Source organism: Clinocottus analis, unplaced genomic scaffold (assembly GCF_023055335.1).
Source record: "Clinocottus analis isolate CAN_PGR_092001 unplaced genomic scaffold, fCliAna1.0.p SCAF_4, whole genome shotgun sequence".
In the NCBI taxonomy this organism is placed as follows: domain Eukaryota; kingdom Metazoa; phylum Chordata; class Actinopteri; order Perciformes; family Cottidae; genus Clinocottus; species Clinocottus analis.
This window is the reverse complement of record NW_027176153.1, coordinates 22,017,170-22,040,752: the sequence shown is the minus strand read 5'-3', so window position 1 is coordinate 22,040,752 and position 23,583 is coordinate 22,017,170. Positions and strand designations below refer to the sequence as shown.

Here is a 23,583-nt window from a genome sequence, read left to right as displayed (position 1 = left end):
AGGAGCCTGGACGCAAGCAGGACTCAGAGGCCACAAGGACACATCTTGGATTAGAAAGAGCACAGCTGAGCCGCTTTATTACTGCAGAGTAGTTACTGCAGAGGCAGGAGCGCCAAAGTCGTACGTTTTCATCCTCTTGGCACTATGAATGCATGTCCCAAATGTCGCTAAAAACCATCAAATAATTCTTGATATATTTCAGCCCGATAGTGGTGGAGCGTCAAGTATAAATAAATAAATAAATGCATGAATAAATACAGGAATAAATAAATAAAAGCTTGAATACATGTATAAATAAATACAGGAATAAATGTATGAATAAATAAATAAATACAGGAATAATTAAATAAATCCTTAAATAAATGTATAAATAAATACAGGAATAAATAAATAAATGCTTAAATAAATGTATAAAAAATACAGTATTTCTTCATTTATTTATTTCTGTATTTCTGTGTCGTTATATGCAAATGAGCTAAAAGAATCATTTTAAGTCCTCCTTAAGTGTGGCAAAAAACTTCAAACTGAATTGACATTACATAAATATTCATTTGACAGAACAACGACGTTCAAAGCATGCTACAAAGATGCTGTCATTGCCACATGACGCATGAATCCAAACACAACAGCAAAAAGTCTGCAGTCACGGAAACAGACCGTCATGCGTTCACGGGTTAAGGGATGCGGTCAAAAAAGTAACACTAGATTCCTGCATTTCAACAACAGACATTTCTCACAGAGCTGGGTGGGCAGCGAAGACAAACCAGCGATGAGTTATAAATAGAAGGCGACAGACAGAAAGATAGAAAAGAGGAAAGTGTGTGCGAGTGTGTGTGTGTGTGTGTGTGTGTGTGTGTGAGCAGGTGGGCTCCAGGTGGCCAGCCAGAGGAGATGTACTGCGAGGCCTTCTCTGAAAACTATGCTGTCCTGGCCACCTCTCCCTGTGTTTTCCATGCTCTCCAAGAATGACAGAGGCTGGAAGGATTGCACTGTAATGGTTCCACTAGAACATACTCGAGTTTGGCGGAAGATCTCAGACTGAGACTTTGGAGAAGAAAAAAAACGCTCTCTCCTTAGCTTAAGATTCTGAATGCAAGCTCCTCAAATGATCCTGCGTGTACTTGGAAGGACACCCGATAAGAATAGATTGTTAGTCTAGCTTCAGGATGCTTGATTTATGAACAACGGCTGTGGGAAGAAAAAAGATGTAGCCAAGTCATAACATAACAACGACAGCCAGACTCAGTCACAGTGAAATCATACAGTATCCGCCAATTCAAACCGAGAGAGGCAGAGAAGGCCTGACACATTTTTCCAGAGCACACAGATGTTGGATTGCTCCCAGACAGTAAAGTATCACTCTCACTCAGAGTAGACACGTTTGAAGAAACCCCCAGAATCCTGCACAATGACCCTCATTCAGTTTGGGGCGAATATTGTTTTGGTATGTGATGGTATGTAGGAAAATCCCGTTGGATTCCTTGTTGGTTCGCAAATGCAAAAAAACGGCGGGGCGCAGGAATGAAAATATTATCTGTCCTGTAAATGTTAGAGAAGAATGCATTGATCGCAAAAAGGAAAATCACTCCACCAACTCTATCAATGTGCAACAAGAATGTTGAACGCATGTTCAAAGCAGTTGGCCAACAGGCCAAAAATACCGGCTGAACAAAAAGCAGCCTGGACTCAGACTGTTGTACGGATCCTCAGAGGTGACACTCTGCTGCAGGTATGCAGGGCTGGAATCACATTCACAGATGTGAAACCTCCATTTGTCATAGAAAATGTCCAGAGACAATTGGTAAAGATTGGTTTCACGCTGAGGTCAGACGGTAACAATAGCTGATTGAATGTGTAATGTCTGTCAGACTGAAATATCTCATCAACTGAGTGGAGGATATGCATCACGTCTGTCCAAAATGTCTTCATCACAGTGACCTTTGAACACCAAAGTCTAGTCAGTTTATCATTTAGTCTTGGTGGACGTTTACGCCAAATTTGAAGAAATTCCTTCCAGGCACTCTGGCGCAAAGGCATAAAAAACATGGCTGACTGTCTACACACGATTGAACTCTCAGCAGTGCGGCCTCCCTGCATATGAAAACAGAGGATAAAAAAAATCAAACATAAGGTAACATGCGGCATTATACGTATGAATTTTAAGGCAACATAAATGTACAAATACAGGCAAATATACTGTGATGAGCGTTGCCTTTTTGTTGATGGTTTACCGTTTACAATGTGCGCTTCTATTGATGCTGCCTTTGTTGTGTGAGGTCGAACAACAGCTTCTTTGGGAAGTTACAAGGTAAATGGATTTGGCCTGAGTTCACATTTTGCAACTCTGACTTTGAGTCAGAGTTGCGAAATGCAACTCTGTTTCTCGTAGGAGGTTGAACATTTTGGAGCATTCAGACAGAAGGCAAATTAAAGGGTAGTAGAAATGCAACAAAGTTGATAGACATAACTTCAAAAGACTTCAGCGAGAGGCTAAATGGACCCTAAACACAGTTAGTTTATTGCTCAGTTTATCGTTTTGCCCACAAATAAAGGTCCAGGACAAATTTTAGCGTATGACGCTAGGTGAAAAATTGCGTTCGTTTTCAGTCCGACCACAGTTTTAGTCTCGTGTTCACTTGTTAAAATGGCTGCTAAAAGTTTACATACTCAATAGGTTTGTAATTTCATCTAATTCCTGATTTGATTGAACCAAAGGCCTCCAGTCTGAAAAGTCCCTTTTTTGTACCCCTAACGTTTGTGACTTCAGCAAAGCCAGACGATATTCAAGTGTGCCAGTTTGTGGGTTTGGGTGATGTCAACTCGCTCAGCCTGATTTGACCATGACTCAGAATAAACAGGCTGTGGGCTGAAACAGCCACAAATAATATTTGAATCTTTTCCCAGGACACACGCATCACATGCATGAGCAGCTCCAAGTGCCCTTAGTAATTGGTGTGTGAGGTTTTGACATCCGTGTGGTGCTGAAAGTCTTCCAGGCAAAGTAGGCCGGCCGTGCCAGATCTGCAGGTATCATTTCAGTGAAGGGGGAAGATTAGCTGTTTCAAAGAGTATGCAAGTGGTCCAGCTTTGCAGACTTGAGTCAGAAAGCATGCAAGTTGTAGTCTGGTCCTGATGTTGATGTATTGAGTTATATACTGACTCATTATTCCAGTAAGGACTTTGGAAAGGGAATGTGATGACGGGCATCACTGGCTCACTACCACACCCTGGAGAGGTCACAGACCGAGCAGTCCTAATCCATTCAAAACACAGTAAACGCTCAAACTGCACTATGTCTGTTTCTCTTCCATCTTTCTTTCTGTCCCTCTTTCAACACACCTCAGTTGGAATAGTTCCTTCTTAAAAAAGGCCTCAACAGGTTTCCCTTAAAGTCAGGACTGTAGTCAATGTCTTCTGTTATTAACATGGCAGAGCAAAAAGGCTTCTCATTTGTTTAATGACTACTAGATATTTTAGGTATTCTATGAATATAGGCAGTAACATAACAAGCGGATTAAGTGCAGCTTAACACAAATTGATCATATCCGTTTTAAGGGACAAAACAAGAGGAAAGGATGAACTTTTGAGTAGCAAAAATGACTTTCACCACGAAGAAGGCCAGGCATTTCCTCTGAAATCACTCTTGTGAAAATGCAGAGGAAATACGACAGGTGCACAGTTGTTGTGTGATGTAATACACAACTTAAATTGTCCTGACAGAGTGATCCAAATATATCCAAAAGAACAAACTGAGACATGATTTAATTCGGCACAGCCACTGAGCCAGAAACTAAATACGGCAATTACCAAAATTCCACACACCAAGACTAAAAACGTCTTAGAGCAGAACGGAAAACCACAAAATCTAAACTTACTGTACCATTGAAGGATAGTTCTCTCAATATATGATTGTGTAAGTCCTTTGTACATATAACCGGATGGAGATTTAAACAGCAGTAGAAGACACACAGACACAGACACACACATACACTTCTTGTAAGGGGCTCCCCCAACATGAATAGCTCAAGTCGCGACCAGAGTTTTTTTCTAAAATGACACCTAAAATTCCAGACATTCCGGTTCAATGTGTGAAAATCCCACAGTGTTGCCAGAGGAACACCCGCAGCCCACGAGAAGGACGTCGTCCTGACCAAAGGTCACACCTGACGTACATGCGGGCTTTGCGGTCACTGCCGTGTCTACAGCGACAGAAGACAAGCACAGCTTGTGCAAACGCTGATTGACATCTACTCACCATGGCAGCTGCACGTCAGACCTCAAATTGTAATGATGAAAAAGATGGTTGTGCTAATACGTAATAATTGAGGCGGGATCTCTTTAAATCTCTTTCTGCGTTTTCTAACAGGATGACAGTCAGCCTGTTTGTCTGTCTACCATTTTGGTTCAGACTGAAGTATCTCAACAGCTTTGGATGGATTGTCATGAAATATTGCCTTCCTCAGAGGATGAGTCATACAGATGTTGGTAACCCTCTTAGTCTTGATGAAGCACCACAAGCAGGTCAATGGATTGACACAACCTTTCACACTGAGATTCATGGTCCCAACAGGAGGAATCCTTATAGTTGACTTTTCCCGCAGCCCACCATGAGGTTGATGTTTGTGGTTTTTTAGCTGAACTGTTTTAGTTGGATGGATTGCAACAAATTGTTATGTCCCCCTGAGGATGGATGTGAATAACATTTGGTCGCTGATTAACTTTTTCTCGTCATCAGGGTTCAGCATTTTGATTTGTCCAATACCTGCAAAGCTAACGATATTTCCATTAGCCTCATCTGTACTTTTAACAAACTTTTGCATGTTAACTTCGATGGTGAAGATGGTACAGCAAGGAAACTAGATAAGCAGGAAGGGGCATTATATCATTGTAGCGTAGAGCTCATACCTTGTCTCAAGTATTCATACGCATTTGAACCTGTGGCAGCTCTTTTTTTCTTACAGTTACTGGTTGTTGCAGATGACCCCAAGTAACCTTTTTTGTTATTTGTTCTGTTCAAAGTAACTTTGGTGCTATAACCCTTCCTTATTCTATGTATGTGGTTTCCTTGTGGTTAGCATATGAATTTAACATCAGATTAACATTGTCACTTGACATGACTGCATTTTCCGTATTGTTATTCCTCCATTGATGTCGCTACAAGGCTATATGACACATCGGTTGTAATATTGGGCAATACAAAAAAACTGGACTTGCATTATTGCCGTCTCATCATGCTCTCAATTATGTAAACCTTTTTCTTTTTGTTTGTGCCCGGGTTCAGGAGGTGTTTGTGGAGAGATGATTGCAGCAACACAGCGTGGAAATAGCCTCCTGCATTCGTCGACACACCTAAACCAACAACGCACCCATTTCCAGCTTCAGTTACTAAAAATAAATCAGAACAAATAAAAAAGGAACAAGGATTCAATTCATGAAGGCAACCACTTCCTAGCATGGTACACAGTGTCAATATTTTTGAGCTGAGATTGTGCTGAGATGGTTCAGAGGTTCGAGGAGAGATTTATTCTGCCGACAGCGGGAAGACATCTGAAACACGAAGCCGACTCAGGGATTTTTACAACGCTATCATGAATTGAATGAAGATAAAGTTATGATGGATACAATAGTGGAACATAATTTTTTAAGATGTAGACATATGATGGGATTCTTCTGAAAGTGAAAGCATGACACACAACATAAAAAATGTTAAAGGAACATTTCAACTTATTTTGTAAGAATTGACCTCATGTTTGATTCATTTAATCTGCTCTGTGGGAACCAGGAAGAACAGCACAATCCAAGTTGTTCATATTTTAATGCCAGAAACAACACAAATACTATTTTGAGAACTGCTCACATGAGCCCATGAGAGTAAAAGATTGACTACAGCTCTGACATGAACAGGGAGTGCTGAGATAACTGGATTATAGCTGAAACGGTTCAGTAGCTGCCTCTGTGCGAGTCGTCAGGATGTGCTGTTGCTTTCTCTGTGGAATCTTGGAAACAGTCTGAAAGCGTGCGTTGTAACTCTTCACAGTGTTTATGGATTGTCTTTTTTTTTTTCAATTTCTGGGAATAATTTGTACTGACATCCAGTGTGTGGGAATGTGTAACGGGAGCTCTAATGGCTCTTTGGATTTACAGATGTGGACTTTATCCATGATGTATGACATCATTAATCCCCAGGGAACTTTATAGACATATCCATGTAAGTAAAAAAAATAAGCTCCACCTATACAAGCTGCAACATTAAGTGATGAACACATGCGTTTATCACTGATTATAATCCAGTATTTTAATAAACTATGTATATATTATGATTATTTAATGTGTCATAATGTAAAATTACTTCTTTTATAAGACTAAATCAGCTGTAAAACAGATGGAAGTGTTACGGTTGGTTGACTTGTCTGGTGCAGATCTCTTCATGTCGGATGCTGGGATTAAATTCCTCAGTCTGGTACGTCTGGTTGCAATTTGGTTAACCGTCTAGAAGCCAGGTCAGGTATCCATTTGCAGATATTGATTTAGTTTTTTCTGGATGCACTGAACAAAGGTTTTTTCTATAAAGCCAAAGCGACCTCTAGTGGCCAAATATATGCATCGCATCAAGTGAGGACCAAACTGCAGACCCAGTGTTTGCTATCTGCTTTATTATTATTATCCCTGGCATTTGTTGCATATAGAGTTTTGTTATACGTCTATGTATCTGGTTTTATTACACAATATCTAAATGAATTGGACACCTTGATGTCATGGCCTAAAAACATAGGTGTAAATAATAAGTATTAACGAGAGGGCTATTCTTTGTATCTATTTATTAGTTACTTTTATACAAACACAGGGGATTTACCATTGAAATCTACACATCATGTGTATTTCAAAGGCAGATTTCAGTATTTGTTTCCATTATGTTCCAGTGCCACCTGCTGGGCCTTTTTAATACAAGAGGATCCCAACGGCAGAACAAATAAATGTCTTTTTAACAGATAAATCCGGACAAACTTGGCTCTCACAAAGCCGGCTCTGTCCTGTTGCTCTTTCCAGGTCATGTAGTTGTATTGATTTCCAAATTGCTCAGTAGAATTGCTTTAGAACTAAAAACACACTGTTTTGTGCTGCCAGTAGGTGGCGAAAGTCTGAAGAAATGTGTATGCACTTGATGTTGTATTCATAATATAAATCTGCAGAGTAAGACTTAGTAAAAAAAATATAAGACTGCAATATTTCCCTCCAAAATGTACTAATAATTTCCCTTTGTTACATTTTTCTTATTGACCCAACACTTGGTTTCACAATATCTGAATGAAATACAACACTTTTGTAAATTCTTGGAAGACACTACTAGTTTCACAACTTGTGATGCAATGTTTCATTTACCATGTCAAAGTCTCCGTTTTATCCTATGAAGAAAACTGCAAGCACAAGTTAAAGCAAAGCACTCGGATAAGAAACATGATTTCGATGTCAAAGGTGGTTCTTTGCAATCTTTCTTATCTTTAGTTATGTTTTGAGAAAAAAAAAATATATTGCTGTGTGTTCAAACACTGATGGGTAGGTAATTGATGCTTGTTTGTGTAAAGGCTAAAAGAAGAAGTGATGAAAATGAAGGACCATTGACATCGAGGGTCTTGTGTATGTAATATTTCACCAGTTCAAAGTATCTCTTGAGATCTGCTACAGAACCCACACATACTTTACTAAGAGGAATCTCTGCAGCTGTTTTTTGGTTTCAAAAGCAGGAAAATGATGCCAAAGGTTTCCTCTGTCAGCAGCAGACATCTTGGCAAAGGAAGTGGAAGTAGACGAGCAAGTCCCACGCAGACATTAATGCTGATCAGATCAGTTTCAGGAGAGAACACCGCTGGTTCAGATCTTAAATCTGCAGCCAAACCAGACTAAAAGCGTTTCGTAACATTTTAGTTTTGTAAAGTTGTGAACCGAGTAAAACAAATGGATTCAACCCTTGTGTTTTGTTAATATTTGCTGTGCTCCCTCGTTGTAGGTCTTGCAGATCCCATCTGCTGTTTGCGTTAAAGTAAAAGCAATAATAATTCCTTTCAATATACATCATTTAAAATAAATATTTATGTGGGGGAAAAAAGGAGGGGGGAGGGGGTGACATGGCTCTCAGAACCAAACAAGAATGACAACCTCCATGTCTGGAAAGAGTGAAGTCGATGCAGAAGTGCCCTCAATTTGCATTCTCTCTACTGGCCAGCAGGGGGCCTAAGCGACCCTAATGTATAGAAGTCTATAAGAAAAGGACCATACTTCCAGCTTACTGTTTTAACTCAGTAAACATTTTAAATATGAGTTTTTGGTCTCAATTTCTAGTTGAAGTCTTCTTCACTGCAGCATGACGTCATATTCATAAACATACAGAACCTAAGAGTAAGATAGACAAAGAAGCAGTGTTATACTTTGAGCTGTGGCTACTTTTTCATTGTCTGGTCAAACCACAGTGTTATTTGGTCTCAGAGTTGTCCACCTTATTCTCTTACTGCTTTAACTCTTTCATATCGCGTTTCAGCTCATGAGACCATCACTTCTTATAAAAAAACAAAACAAGCCAAACACTCAAACTACCAAATTTGGGCTCCAAAACGGCACAGGAGTGGCGGGCCGTCGAATTGGTGCCAGCTGTACCTTTGCCAGCAAGGCAGGAGTAACAGACAGGAAACAGCAGCTGGTCAATGAAAAATTAAGCTTTTTTAAATTTAAAATTAAATGATAAAATAGCTATAACTTTGTGGCTCTTTTTAGGCCAGCAGAGAAGGCTTAGCGGGCCGTGACAACTCGCCACTGCGTCACAGTAACAGTAAATAGACTGTGCTTATATAGCGCATTTCTAGTCTTCTGACAACTCAAAGCGCTTTAACACTACTTGTCATCATTCATTCATTCATACACTGATGGTGGCAGGCGCTGCCCATCAAGACTGACAGACATTCACACACCTACAGGAGCAAATTGTGGTTAAGTGTCTTGCCTAAGGACACATGGACATGGACGAGTGGAACCGCTCTGATTGAATCATGACTCCTGCTTTAATATACAATATGTTCATTCTATACTTCCATACTATTTAGTGTTCTATAACAAAAAATATTTTGTATGGCTAAATAGTAAATCCAGTATACTAAAAATACCAGAATGTCCTCATGCAGTGGTTCTCAAATGGGAGTATGTGAACCACGAGAGGTATGTGAAAAGCGATCCAGCCAGAGGATATGTGAGATTTGTCAAAAATGCATTTAAAATTAGCAACCATTCAAAATCCTTTGATCTTTCATTTCACAAGGGCTACATTACTGAAAAAGAAGGTTGAGAACCACTGTCCTCATGTAACGCATCCCATTTTACAAACGTAATAGAATCCTGAGAAAATGTATCAACATCCCACCACAACTTATATTGGACATGAGTCACCTCTTGAAAAACTCTCAGACTCAATTTCAAAATTTTACTCAGATTGACTGTTGTTTTGAGCAACCGACACTGCTAATTACAGCCGGCTGGATATATTTATATACATATATCAATTAGACCAGCGGCAAAGCTCGTATCACATGGGTTCAAAGCCATACAGATCCGTTAATCCGTCTGCAGTCTACATGTGTAACCTGCGGTACCGTTACAGCCCCGCGGTCTCTGCTGTGCAGGAGCATCGATGCACTTGGTGACTGCTGTTTGCCTCTTGATAATAGGGAAGGCGTGTCCTGCAGCTATGCATAAAATAGCCAGACGAGCCGCGATAGGCTTCGGCTCCCCAGTCCTGCTCGGCTCTCTGTGCAGCAGCAGACTCACCGGCAGCCTCAGGCTCTTCAGCGCGATGATGGCCGAGCTCCCGTCAGATCAAGTGGTGTTCAACAAGCCAAAGGTACGTCAGCGGCCGGAGCGTCAGCTCATGACGGCGAGGTGGGAAAACTTGGAAGAAACAACAAACAAACAAACAAAAAAACATGATTTACCGGCATACGGCATGTGTGTGTGTGTGTGTGTGTGTGTGTGTGTGTGTGTGTGTGTGTGGGTGAGCAAAATACGAAAGAACATTTTTAATGCTTTCAGTTTGACATGCGAGCACCTGGCTTTAAAACACAAGCCTTAACGGTGATGAAAACTACTTTTTACAGATTTATTTTTTAAAATTATATATTAAAAAGGAGCTCCCTTTTTCCACCCGAGCTTCTCTTGACTGCTATAGAAAGACACAAATGTGTTTGACTGTTTTCTTTATGATAGTTTTTCTGTTGGCTCACTTACATAACCAGCCTTGAGGTGACATGTGGAGCTTTCATTCCCAGCCACAGCTTCACATGCACATCAGGCACATCAGGCACATCAGGCCTGGCATGTGCACACTGCTGCCCTTTGGAGTGGGAGAGTTGACTGAACATGTACCTAATCTGCTGACTATAAGACAGGAAATGACACAGCAAAGAGAGAGTGGGCTGCATGTTGAGAGAGACAGAGAGAGATAAGACATTGTAAAAGGAGAGGCCTTTTTTTTTGGAGTGAAGGCTGCTCGAGATAATCTCATTAAATATTAATTTGCTGTTGTGGAAATGATACCACTTGTAGGGTCATTATCTGTCGCAGCAGCCATCGGTTCACCATCCATGCTCCATATGGCAACAGCACAGTAGTTTATTACAGGTTATTACAGTGTGTGCTCATGTAGTAAGTGGTGTTGGTAAGGATATGTGATTGTTAGTAGAGCTGAAACACATGATTATACTCATCATTGATTAATCTCTTGATTATTGTATCAATTTATTGTCTGAAAACCATAAAAAAAAAAAATACCATAAAAATGTCATAAAATCCATGTCTGACATCTTCAAAGGTACAAAATGAAAAAAAGAAGAAACAAAATGTTAACAGTGATAGCAAACAAAGATTTGGCATTTGTCCGTAAACAAATGTATCGATAAAGAGAATAGTTGGTCATTTATTTTCTGTCAGCTGTTTAATTTCATGACCTAAAACTAAAAATTGTTGTGTTATCTTCAGTATAACACAACAATTCTTCGCCCTTCATATCTACACAGGGAGCGGCTCCTCTTCACGGAATTCGCCATATTGCCCCGTAATGTTTGTACAGACGAGAGCCGACAAACCAAACACGAGCTTGAGAGAAGGCCTTTCACGTTTTTTACGTTACCTCGAGGCCACCGCAGTTCTCTGACACGCATATAAAGGGTGGATTGAGAGGAAGGATGTTCAATCTTTGTGCAATCTGCAACCTCCCCGCTAGATCAAACTAAATCTTACACAATAATCCAACAAAGAATTAAAGATTGTTCTGTATTATTGCTTGGAAAATGACTTGATCCATTATCACAAAAGTTGACAATACATTTTCTGTCAATCGACTCGTTGAGTTTCTGTTCCGGTCCAGATTAACATTATTAATGATACATAAACGTTGCATCACAACAGGAATTAAGTGCCAAGGTTCTGATTCACCATGTTCTGAGGCAATCGGTTGAATCGCTTGATAAAACAGGAACAACAGGAAGTTCTATGTGTATTCGAAGAAATTCCACAGAAGTTGCGGATGGGTTAACCAGCCGTGAACCTCGGCACGCTACACCACACCAGGCTTAGTTTTTAGGGAAGAAAATACATACAAGCAGTTTCAGTAACACACATTTCTTCTTCTTGTAAATGTTTAATCTCCAGATCTCTTCTTTTGGTTTTGTCTCAACACAGATGGACACAGTTGTACAACGTGTTCATGTTTGTACGCTCTATAAAAGTAGCTAGGCGACAAGGAAGTAGGTTTCAATAGCATTTGGCCTCCGTTGGTGCTTATTTTATTATCTATTAACCGATTATCACAGGGTGCTTCCTTGATTTCGTGATGTATTATTTGGCTCACACTTAAAATAATCCCTACAAGTCCAAGGTGGTGTCTTCAAATGTTTCACATTCAAAGCCTAAAAATATTTCATTTACAATAATATCAAAAAGAAAAAAACAGCACAAACTGAAAATGTTGAAGTTTTTGTTTAAATAGTTCCTGATTGATTCTCTGTCTTTTGACAAATCAATGTTTGTGTGGGTCCTTTGTGCAGCCACACCCGTTTTTATATGTCAAGAGGAGCTTTCCTCTTCAAGAATATCAATAATATTAATACAAAATCACCAGGGGTCAGCGGCTGAATGGAGCTTAACTGAGGTCATGAGAAGGCTCAATGACTGCTTTCTTCAACTTTATAGATCCAACATTTTCATAATAGAGAAAATAGTGTGATTATGTGTGACCCCCACTTATACAGTACAAGAGCGTTATCTAGAAAATAACGCTGTGTCAAATCCAAAGCAGCGTTTCGAGCTGCTTCTTTTGTCCAGATTTCAAACCTGAAAAATTAGAAAAGCATGCTATTAGGATTTCTTCAAATTACACCTCACCCTGACTGATGAGCAAAGTTTAGGCCTCAGCTGTTGAAAGAGGAGCAGTGTCATCTGCCTGAGTAAATCACTGCCCTCAGCGCTTTAACCAGAGCCAGAACATTTAATCTTCTTTGACCCTTTGCTGGCCTTTTCACCACTTGTTGCTCGGCCATGCATGCTGCGTTCACGATGTGCTGCAGCCAAAACGTTAAGCCGCAGCGCCGCCGCCGCCGCCGGGCTTCCTAGCTGCTCGGTTTGGGATCTTTACCTCTAAACTGTAGTGTTCAGTGAGGCTTGGATCTATGGCAACGCCCATCTGTTTAAAGAGCATTTGTTTGAATTGATTGGTTCATTATTTATTATCGCGTATCTTTCTCATCCACAGGTTGAGCTGCATGTGCACCTCGATGGAGCCATCAGGGTGCAGACTATTGTTGATGTTGCCAAGTAAGTTAAGAATTAAGAAAATATATCATCCAGTTTTTTTGATTAACTGTACTAAAAAAAAATGTTTGAAATAAATGGCACAAACAGGTGTATCTATCGGCCAATGTTACATTATCACAAACATTGTGGTCTATAAGTAAAAAGAAATTGCATTCGATGCATGCAAAAGATATGTTTGAAATATTGTTGACATTACAAAGTTGTATCCACCAAAGAGGGGGACAGAAAAACCACACAGGTTTGTGTTATTGACTGCAAAATGTGCTCAGAACATTTCAAGTCCACATTTCATGGATAACCAAAGTGAAGCGATCCTTAAAAATGTGTTTATATTCAAAAAGGAATACTGGTAATTTGCTATCAGCTCTTATTTGATCCTATATATTAATATGGCCAACAAGTTAGCAAACAGTCGCTAATGTACAAACCCAACAGACACGTTAGTTTAGAGTCGTGGTTTTGTCCACCCGATGAAATGGCAGTAAAATATTCACTCTTCTGGCTCCCTTTTGTCTCAAATACGAAGGAAAGTACACGGTTTAACTTTCAAAACTGTCCTGGAGTAAAAACAATTTTCCCCTCTCCTCTTTCCAGGCGACGCGGCATTACTCTGCCAGCAAATACCGTGGAGGAGATGACGCAGATCATTATACTCCAAGAGCCTGCCACACTCACCAAGTTCCTGGGAAAGTTTGCAGAGTACATGCACGTGGTTGCGTAAGTTCTCACATGTCTCCTTTTAATGACTGAGTTTCATAATTACCGATGGCGTTTTTTTGCTGAGCACGTGGAAGGGAGTGCAAAGAGCAATATTTTGGAGTGATTAAGAGTCAGGGCCCACGTTATTACTGTCACAGGAATGTTCCTCCACAATGTTCTGCCATGAGGTTCAACGTCCGGGCAGTTTTAACACACATGTGAAATTTTGTGTTATGTAACGATGATGCGTCCAACGTGTTACAATCGGAGTGAGTGGGCCGGTTTGTGATTCATGAGGGAGGGGGGGGTGTAAATACCAAACGTGCAGAACAGGAAGACATCAATAATGAGATCAAGTGTCACATTGGCACATTAAACTAAGAGGAGAGTAGAGTTGTTTGGAAACCCTTTCCGGAGTCTTGTATTCAGCGCTTCAGCGACAGAGTTGAACTGTTAAGAAAAGGCCAAATAAAGTCTTTCAGCCGCTCAATAGCCGTGAAAGCTTTCCACAATGACGGTCTGTAGTGGCCGGGCTGCAGCGGGCAGTTGTGCTGAATGGACCGGACCCTCTTGTATCGAGGCTCTTGAAAAGCCTTGTGTGTGCAGCGCAGCTTCAACAGCATGGGGAACTTGCTAGCTGATTTTAGCTCATGCATAATTGTTGTATGAGCTTAGTGAGGTGATGTGGTGGTGGTGGGCAGGGGGAGAAGATGCTGGAGAACAACAGACATTCAGACCTGTGTAAATGCCAGAAGCTGTGTTGTTGTCCGTCATGTGCTGTTCTACTGAGTCTAAAGTAAGGATGGAAATGGAGCCGTGGTTCTTCTAATACTGTCACAACACATCATGTCATGCAGGACAATTATGTATAAAATGTGATAAGCATGTGGCCTAGGACTATGAAAACTTCATAAATAAGTGAGGGCTCTCCCAGCTTTATAGATGGATGGATAGGTAGGTAGATAGATAGATACATAGATAGATGGATGGATGGATGGATAGATAGATAGATAGATAGATAGATAGATAGATAGATAGATAGATAGATAGATAGATAGATAGATGGATGGATGGATGGATGGATGGATGGATGGATGGATGGATGGATGGATGGATGGATGGATGGATGGATGGATGGATGGATGGATGGATGGATGGATGGATAGATAGATAGATAGATAGATAGATAGATTAGATTTATTAAAGAAATATTTTTCTTTTTTTGCTTGAAAAATTACTTTTGCTTGAAGAATATTTTTTTCAATTATCAAAATAGTAGCTGATTCATTTATCACCGTTATGACTCTCAGCAAACACAAACACTGTCTTTTTTTAGATGTCATTTAAAATGTGAAATATTTCTCAGAGGGATGGACTGAAATCAAATATCAATCTAGGATTTGAAAAGTCTCCCCAAAAAAATCCTTGCAGATTTTTCTTCCGCTCCTCTTCTTAATCCTCAAATTAATGTGCGATATCTAGATTAAATCGGTTGAATCAGTAAATACTTATATTGCTAATTTTGAAAGCTGTCATAGATTAGATGATGGATGAGCAGTGGCTAATGCTTTTATTTGTAAATTACCACTTAGTTAAGAGCTTATCAGAGCCAAAGGGCGTTGTGACTCATGTTGTGTTTTTCTTTTTTTGTTCTCTTAAAGCGGAGACAGAGAAGCCATCAAGAGGATTGCCTATGAGTTCGTTGAGGACAAAGCCAAGGAAGGAGTGATTTATGTCGAGGTCCGATACAGCCCGCATTTTCTGGCTAACACTAACGTGGATCCAATACCATGGGACCAGACAGAGTAAGTCTTTGGAGAAAAATGGAGTTTGGTGTTGCTTTAAGGGACGTTAAACTCATTGCATGTTTCTGTATTTCCTTCACTCAGAGGGGACGTGAGCCCAGACGATGTGGTGCGTTTGGTTAACGAGGGCCTCAGCAAAGGGGAGAGGGCCTTCAATATCAAAGCCAGGTCCATTCTATGCTGCATGCGCCACATGCCAAGTAATGAACTGTTCACGCTCCTGTCTGCCCAAAACAACCTTGTGAGACAGAGTTCCTCACTTTACTGTCTTCTGTCTTTTCTTAAAGCTCGGCCTCGGTTATTCTCATCAATTAATGAGCCCCACAAAAAGAAAGAAAGAAAAACAGAGAGTTGGTATGCATATAGTGACAACGCTAACATGCTAATGTCAAGCGGGTATCTTTGGGAATGTCATTAGTTTTGCAGGTATTTGTTCATAAACCAAAGTATTAGACACGGACACATTTTTACATGATGATGACATCGAAGAAAAATCAGGGGAGGAAACTAAAGTCGTTCAAATTCATCTTGAGAGAGACATGAACATCTGTATTAAATTCTATTTCAATGCTTTCAATTTTCAATGTTGAAATATTTTCACTAATAAACTAAAAGACAAACCAGCCGGTGGCCTTGGAGAAAAAGTCAAGGTATGACCAAAGTCAAGAGTTAAAATGGAGTTATTGCCTTATTATATTAAAGCTTACAGCCAACACAAAGACTGTAACAGCAGTGGTAATATGGATTATTATTATGGATTACTGTACGGAGAGAAGATCGCCGCTACAGGATTCATCATCTAGGGACCAGTAATGTATTCACAGAAACTCATCTAATAATTGCTGAAATGTTTCAAAGTGGGGGATTAAAGATGGATAATATTGCCTTCACTTGCTCAAAGAAGTAGGATAAGGTGCTAATATTTGCTATGTTAATATAAGTCAATCACAGTGTACAGTCTACACGCTGTACAGGTTAAAATAATGGTTGCAACATCAGCGGTTGCTGTCTCAGATCCGCTCTGCTCCCTTTCTGCAGCTGTTTCCTGTGCTGCCCAACAGCCAAGTGCAAATCATATCTGTCATTCTGTATTTCACAATACATCTCTTGCACAAACAAGCTGTAATAGTACATAGTAATAGAGTGATTATATCTTAATGTAAGAGACTTCCTGAACGTTTGGAGGATGTCTGATTTTGTCATTATACATGAGAATACACGGCGCTATTTAAGGAAAACATCATCTTATACAAGCTGTTGCATAACACTATGCGGTTGGACTTGTGTCTGTCTAACTGCAGCCTGACATCACACTGTGTTCTGATTATGAATACTGTATGAGGATCTGGGACATATGTGTGCAACTGTTTTGGTTTTGTATTATGTTTTCGTACAATATTTAAAGTCAATATGTGACACGGGAAATGAAAGGAATAGTTATGCTTTTTTTGCAAGAAGATAAGAACACTGATAGCACTCTTGTGTATGTACAGCACATGTGAAATGTCCAAGTGACAGTTAGCTTAGCATAAACACTGGAAACAAGGGGAAACAGCTTGCCTGACTCAGCAAAAGTAACAACATCCAAACATTAAGCTAAGCTAAGCTAAATAGGCTACAGTAAAAGACTGGAGTGGCATCAATCCTCGTTTGATTTACGGAGACCATTAGAAATGTTGCTCTATTCCTTTTCCTCCTGGTTACTGTCAGCCAGCAGCGTGTCGGTTAGCGTTGTCTTATGCTAATCGCAGCTGTAGATTGATACAGAAGGATGTAGCATGACGCTTCAACTGTGACGTCACATTTCACCCACACGTCATCTGCATGTGTGTACGCTAGTGCGTGTGTATGTGTGTGTGTGTGTGTTTGAGTTGGCAGGACCAAATTGTGTAGTAACATAATGTGTGTTTAAACTTCTCTAGACTGGTCAATGGATGTGGTGGAGCTGTGTAAGAAACATCAACAAGGAGGAGTGGTTGCCATCGATCTGGCCGGCGATGAGTCACTCAACTGTGAAGCCAATCCAGAGCACAGGAAGGCCTACGAGGTGAGCGCGTTGACACAACCAACAGACAGTGATGTCACAAGCATGAGGATGATGATGATGATGTTGGCTTTGGCGTGTTTTGTTTGCTTTAATCACAGGCTCACACGCCAAGTAGCCTACATAGCAACAACTTGTATACCAGTAGTATCCAGCAATAAAGGTGATAACCAAGGTCAGTGAAACCACTGGTTCCCAACCGACCCCACAAGAGGTAGCCAAAGTAGGGGTCACAAGCCTTCCTTGACAACCTTTTAAAGATTATATACAACTGGTATCATATCTTAGCATTTTCACTAATTTCTCAGTAGAAAACTAAATGCAATTGTCATTGTTTAAAGTTATTTTTAAGATAAAATGCTGCCACCTTCTTGTTTGTAGGAGGGGTGCTTGTGATTGCTGAAGGAAAATTGCAGTAGACGGCTTACTCCAGCTTACTTCAGCATTACAGCACAGTGGACATCCTTTTTATTGCTAGATATTGCATCATTTTGAAGTCGTAAACACGTGTCAGAGTCCAGTGTTACCACAAGCTGCAGGCTGATGGAATTATGGCTGCAGTTTATTTAACAACTTTCAGGAATTCTTGGAAAGAATTGAACGCTTTGTTGTGTTGGGACAGTAAAAGAACATGACATTCGACCCTTACGAAGTGTTTTAAGAGCAAAGAAACGCTGTAAAACCCCCAGGGAGCAACTTCCATGTCTCACTCAAGGACACTTTGACGTACAAACCCTCGTAGTGAACAGATGCCCTTCTCTACCGACTGAAAACATACCCATCAGCCTCAGCTGTACTGTGTTCAGTGCTAAATAGCAAATATTATAATGTTAACACGCTGAGTGATGTACGTGGTAAACACTATACCTGCGTTAACATGTTAGCATTTTCATTGTGTCAGGTTGGCATGTCAGTTCAGCTGCTAGCATGACTCAAGACTCTTAGTCTAGTTCAAACAGCTTCTTTGAAGCGGGTCATACATGCGTCACACTGTTAATGTGGAGGAACGTGTCTCTCAGACTTGTTGAGAAGGTATTGACTTGGTATTGAAGGAAGACTTGTTTGATAACTTGCAGAATAGGTGCACGCCCTGCGGTACCAGTTTCTATTGTTATTCTGTCCTATAACGGTTCAGATTACAGGCTGCCAGCCCGCTGATCTGGCTTCGTGAAAAGGGTTTGAGGGGGTTTCTGGTGTTTCGGCTGACAAACAATCCTTCTGTTTTACATTTCACTGTCAGAAAATCCTCTCAAATTGATGTGGACTTTAATATCGTTATCTTTATCCAACACGACATCGTAGCAAAAGCTAATACTCGCGAACCAATCTCTAACCAAATCTCCTCGAACCAACAAAAAAAAATCCAATTTGATTTTCAGACAGCATTTATTGATTAATTCATAGAGGACCGCAGTAAGTAATCAATTTTGCGTGTCAGACCATAATGAATGCGGTAGATTAATCAGTTAAATGCTTCAGGGCTGGAAGTGGAACAAGTCTTACCTGGAATTGATTGCATGGATGGTTGGACTCGACTATACAGGGACATACTATTCATAATATTTTGCACATATATTTTGTTCATACATTTTCAGTTAAATATGAGAATGATTAGAGGATGAAGTATATACTGTAATATAAGTGTCCTAATAGTCTTCTACCTATTGCTGCTGAATTGCTGTGGTAAATGTATTATCTCTTATCTGTGCTTGAAGTTTAGAAACAGCAAATTAAAAGTCTCATTATTGAGATAGAAAACATACCAAGGTGTTCCAGTGGGTGGCTTTCAGTAGTTTGTGGGTAAGAAGGAGTGAACTATTACATGTTTTCATGCACTCACTGCCTCAACTTGTGTCATAATGAAGTTAAAAACACAGCTGGTCAAAAGTCAGGCAAGTAATTGATCAATGATACACAAGATGGTCATAAAAAGTGTAAAGTATTTGCTGAGGCTGCACATATTTTGTTGTTCAGCTCCAGTCAATCAAACGTTAAAAAGGCCGTCACACCATTCAAAGGATCTGTCCACCTTTACTGTACTAACTTTGCAAAATGAGTGCCTTCTTTGAAATCAAATTGTAAAATATGTTTTTTGTTGAAAGGCTTTTTTACAACTGCATTTAATTCAGGATGTCATGTGTGTATGCAGGCTGGCACATGTGTGTATGACGTTTAATGTGAGTGTGTTTGTACGACTTATTCAAGAATGTACAGTAAATTTCCCTAACGCTGTATACACACAGTTTATGATGATGTATTTGCATTTTTATACTTCAATTATTAACGAGAAGCAGAACTTACTATGCAGAGTCCACACTAATATTGATGGTTATCTTCATGGCTGCGCGACCTCTAGATAACTGCAGATTAAGCAAAACATACTTAGTGTGTCCAAGGGTCAGAATGCTAAAATGAAAGCAGATGACAAAGTGCACACGCTGTACACATATTCATTCATTGTTATCTTAATTGTAGCACCCAGTATACACATTATACACATTTTTTTCAATCGAGTATGCTGAAAAACTGTCTCAATAATGAACCGTGCCTCGCTGGGTGCTGCAGAATCACAGATGTGAAAGCCAGATGTTTGGCGGTGCAGTTTGGTTTGCTGATGCGTCTTGTGATGGATTTTGTTGACAGGAAGCAGTGCGCTGTGGGATCCACAGGACCGTTCACGCAGGAGAGGTGGGGCCCCCGTCCGTCGTGAAGGAGGTAAGCCGCTCGACGACGACAACAGCAACGTGAGACATTTCTGAGCAGGGAGTCTTTTGAGGACTCACATCTCTCAGCAACTAAACAAAACAATGAAGTGACGCACAAACTATGTGAATTGGTAAACCGGCAATGGCCGGCAGAGATCCAAAAGAAACAAAATCGGGGAAGGAGCAGATTGGGAGTGTCTGAAAATTGACTGGACAACAACTGCACAAAAGGCTCCATGAACGCACACAAATACATGTGTGGTAGATAAACAGCTGCGATGCAATTTGTTTATCTCAAACTGCTTTAGTGAAAGGCGACAGTATGTCTCACTGCCTCTCATGCCTTCCCTCAAAGCAGTGGTTCTTAAACTGTGGGGCGCGACCCTCTAGTGGGGCTCAGATTCTTAAATTTAAAAAAAAAATACAATTTAAGAATCCTTTATTCATCCCGTAGTGGGGGAATTATTGTCTGCAGTGTACCATCGTTAGTAATGAAGGAGCTTTGTGCTGCTGTGACGCTCTGGGGCTTCAGTGTCTTGCTCAAGGACACTTCAATATGAAACTATTTGGAGAAAACAGGGATCCAACCGGCTTCCTTGGTAATCTATTTGCCAAATATGAGTTATTTTTTGCACATATATAACTTTATTTGCATTGTTTTAACCAAGTGATTGCACATGTTATTAGTTTTTGTCAGATGGAGCAATCTGGTTTACTTGAAAGGGATTTACATTTTCTTTAATTTGATTAAAAAAGCACGGATGGAGGAGTTTCAAAAAAGTTGGACCATTTTGTTCCCATGTTGTTGGGGCCGTTTTTCTTCCTCCGAAGTGGGACGTGACAGAAAAAGTTTAAATGCCACTGCCTGAAAGTGACAGTACAGATATGCCCCAGCAGATGCAATGCGCCTCTACGAATAGCCTGCAAATTCTGCTGACATGAAGGATTTTTCTGTGTTGTGTGACCTTTTGCCTCTTGACCCGTCTTGGACATTTTAGGCCGTAGAAGTGCTGAAAGCTGAACGGGTTGGACACGGTTACAGAACCCTGGAAGACCAAGTTCTGTACAAAAAGCTGCTGGCTCAGAACATGCACTTTGAGGTGAGGAACGAGCCAGAATGATCACCAACGAGGTTATTGCTCCCTGCAAGAATTTATTAAACATACTGAGCCCACTGCACTATTACGATACCTACCGGTTGGAGAACAGTGATACGCTGACCTCTAGTGGAGCCTCCAGAGTCTCAGCTGGAAGAAGGAAGACTGCAGTGATTACATTTTCTCAGTGCTGCCTGTGCTCTACGTATTGCAGGTGTGTCCTGTTTCCAGTAAACTGACAGGTGCCTGCGACCCAGACTTCACCAAGCATCCGGCCATCACGTGAGCTGTGTTCATTCCACATGGCAGCCTGGTTTTTACCCTGCAGTGGAATCGCAGTTGCTTAATTCATTATTTGTTTGGATTTCCTCATATCCCGTTGATGCAGGTTCAGGAAGGACAAGGCAAACTACTCCCTGAATACAGATGACCCACTGATCTTCAACTCGACACTGCACCTCGACTACAGCACAGCACACAAATACATGGGATTCACAGAGGAGGAATTCAAGCGGCTGGTGAGATCAAATGCATGAATAATTACTGAAGGGGTACACAGGATGAAGGCATTTGAATATGTTTCAAAATCATAACCGGTGGTGTAGTCGCCCTGTGCATTGAACAAAAGCCAACATAAAAAAAAAGCTCAGATTCTTTTAATAATTACAATTATTGATGCATTTTGTGAAGGATTGTGCTTTCCAGTCGGGTTACATCCGGTTTGCACATGGATCGATCATTAAATAAAAAGGTTGACATTTTTGAACAATACTCTTCTTAGCTTTTTTTTGCCAAGATACAGACTAGAAGAGGGATATTGATGTAACAACATCTGCCCACTCGGCCCTCTAAAGCTCACTAGATCACGTTACACGATTTTAACTGATGCCGCTGACATCGCAACCAATTCCACCGCCGAGAAACTGCATAGTTTTATATCTCGGAGATCTCTTTAGGCAGATAGTGGATGGCTCGTGCAGCACACTTAAAATAAAAACTATTTTTCAAAATGGTGTTGTAGGTTTTTCTCTGAACACCAGAATAGTTATTCTAACTTCATACGATGACGTTAACTTTAGCTATTTAGCTATTAGCCGACGTTACGATGCGACAGGTGAAGAGGCAACCCGAGAAATAGGGCCCGTTCAATATAATTTAAATATGATCAAATCAGATCCACATTTACACGCTTCTACAATAAGTGATGAACACATTTATGCATGAATTAATACTATAATAATAAACATTCTGAAAAGTACAAGCTTTTACTTCTTCCAGTAAAAGCCCTGTTTCCACCACTGGATCATGTCAAGTAGACAGATTTTGTTAGCTTTGTACTAAAAGGAAAGGTTGGACTGGCTAAGCTAAACTAACAATCACAAATTGCATATATCTCTCTCTCTATCTATATCTATATATATATCAAGCACACTAAATATGCCTCCTTTGTTCTCGTAGAACATCGGTTCTGCAAAGTCATGCTTCCTGCCTGAGGAGGAGAGAGAAGAGCTCGTCCACAGGCTGTACGAGGCGTACGGGATGGTACTGTCGACTGCCTTTTAGACCTGACGAATGAAGGACGTCTGAGGAGCAAGCGGGACTCAACCCAGGGACGAATCGCTCTGAACCCTTAATCCCACCCACCTGACACAGCGGAATGACTTTTTCTAATTTGTCCCGACATAAAACCGACAATAAGATATGAAATATGCCGTTTTGTCAAATGGCTGCTGCCTTCACCTCACATATGTGTACATCCTCTTGTCAGTATTCCATCAGTACTTGGATACTTTTTAATACTCTAGTTTAAAGCTCAGTTTCCAGAGGATGTCATGGTGCTCTGCAAGGTGTTAAAATACAAACAAGCAAATCATTGTGTTTATGAAGCAGTATTGTGTATATGAAACCTCTGGATACATTCTTTATCTTGTGTTTACATCCTGTTGTCAGGAAGAGAATCAGGGAAGCTGTTGATGCACTTACTCAACAGTCTGAACACTTTGTCAGCATGTAAGGGAAGGGGGCATTTGTTCATCTTTGAGCGGGAAAAAAAAATGTGGCGAAGGATAATTGAATATGCCACTTATGGGGGGTAAATATGGTGCATTGATAATATCCATAGTTTGGTTTAGAAGTAATTGAATGAGTGTCAGAAACGTGTGCTTTTTGCCCTACACCTGTAACAAAAGGTAATACCAAAGGTGTACTCTCACGTTAGAACACAAGGGGGCGCACTACAGTCACCTTGATGGACAACCTAGTTGACTGACTGGTTTTGCACAGCTCAATTCTTTTGAATTATTTATTTTAGACTTTTTATTTACATTTCACGACATAACACTTCTAGTTGTAAAAGACACATTTATGGCACTTAAAAAAAGTAT

At 40.4% G+C, this 23,583-nt stretch overlaps 1 protein-coding gene across 1 annotated transcript; it reads left to right on the top strand.

Moving 5' to 3' along the window:
- The first annotated feature begins 9,782 nt into the window (after positions 1–9,782).
- On the top strand, positions 9,783–23,522 carry ada (adenosine deaminase). The gene is made up of 11 exons (XM_068597846.1): positions 9,783–9,883; positions 12,788–12,849; positions 13,444–13,566; positions 15,210–15,353; positions 15,438–15,553; positions 17,276–17,400; positions 20,041–20,112; positions 21,101–21,202; positions 21,414–21,481; positions 21,588–21,717; positions 22,658–23,522. Exons 1-11 carry the CDS (start codon positions 9,836–9,838, stop codon positions 22,760–22,762), a joined length of 1,095 nt encoding a protein of 364 aa, XP_068453947.1. The 5' UTR covers positions 9,783–9,835; the 3' UTR covers positions 22,763–23,522.
- The last annotated feature ends 61 nt before the right edge of the window (positions 23,523–23,583 follow it).

Bases quoted from the DNA above. Each gene is read 5' to 3' on its own strand.
- ada (XM_068597846.1), top strand. From the start codon at position 9,836: ATGATGGCCGAGCTCCCGTCAGATCAAGTGGTGTTCAACAAGCCAAAG. The intron at 15,554-17,275 runs GTAATGAACTGT...AAACTTCTCTAG, and splicing joins CTGCATGCGCCACATGCCAA to ACTGGTCAATGGATGTGGTG. The intron at 21,482-21,587 runs GTGAGCTGTGTT...CCGTTGATGCAG, and splicing joins ACCAAGCATCCGGCCATCAC to GTTCAGGAAGGACAAGGCAA.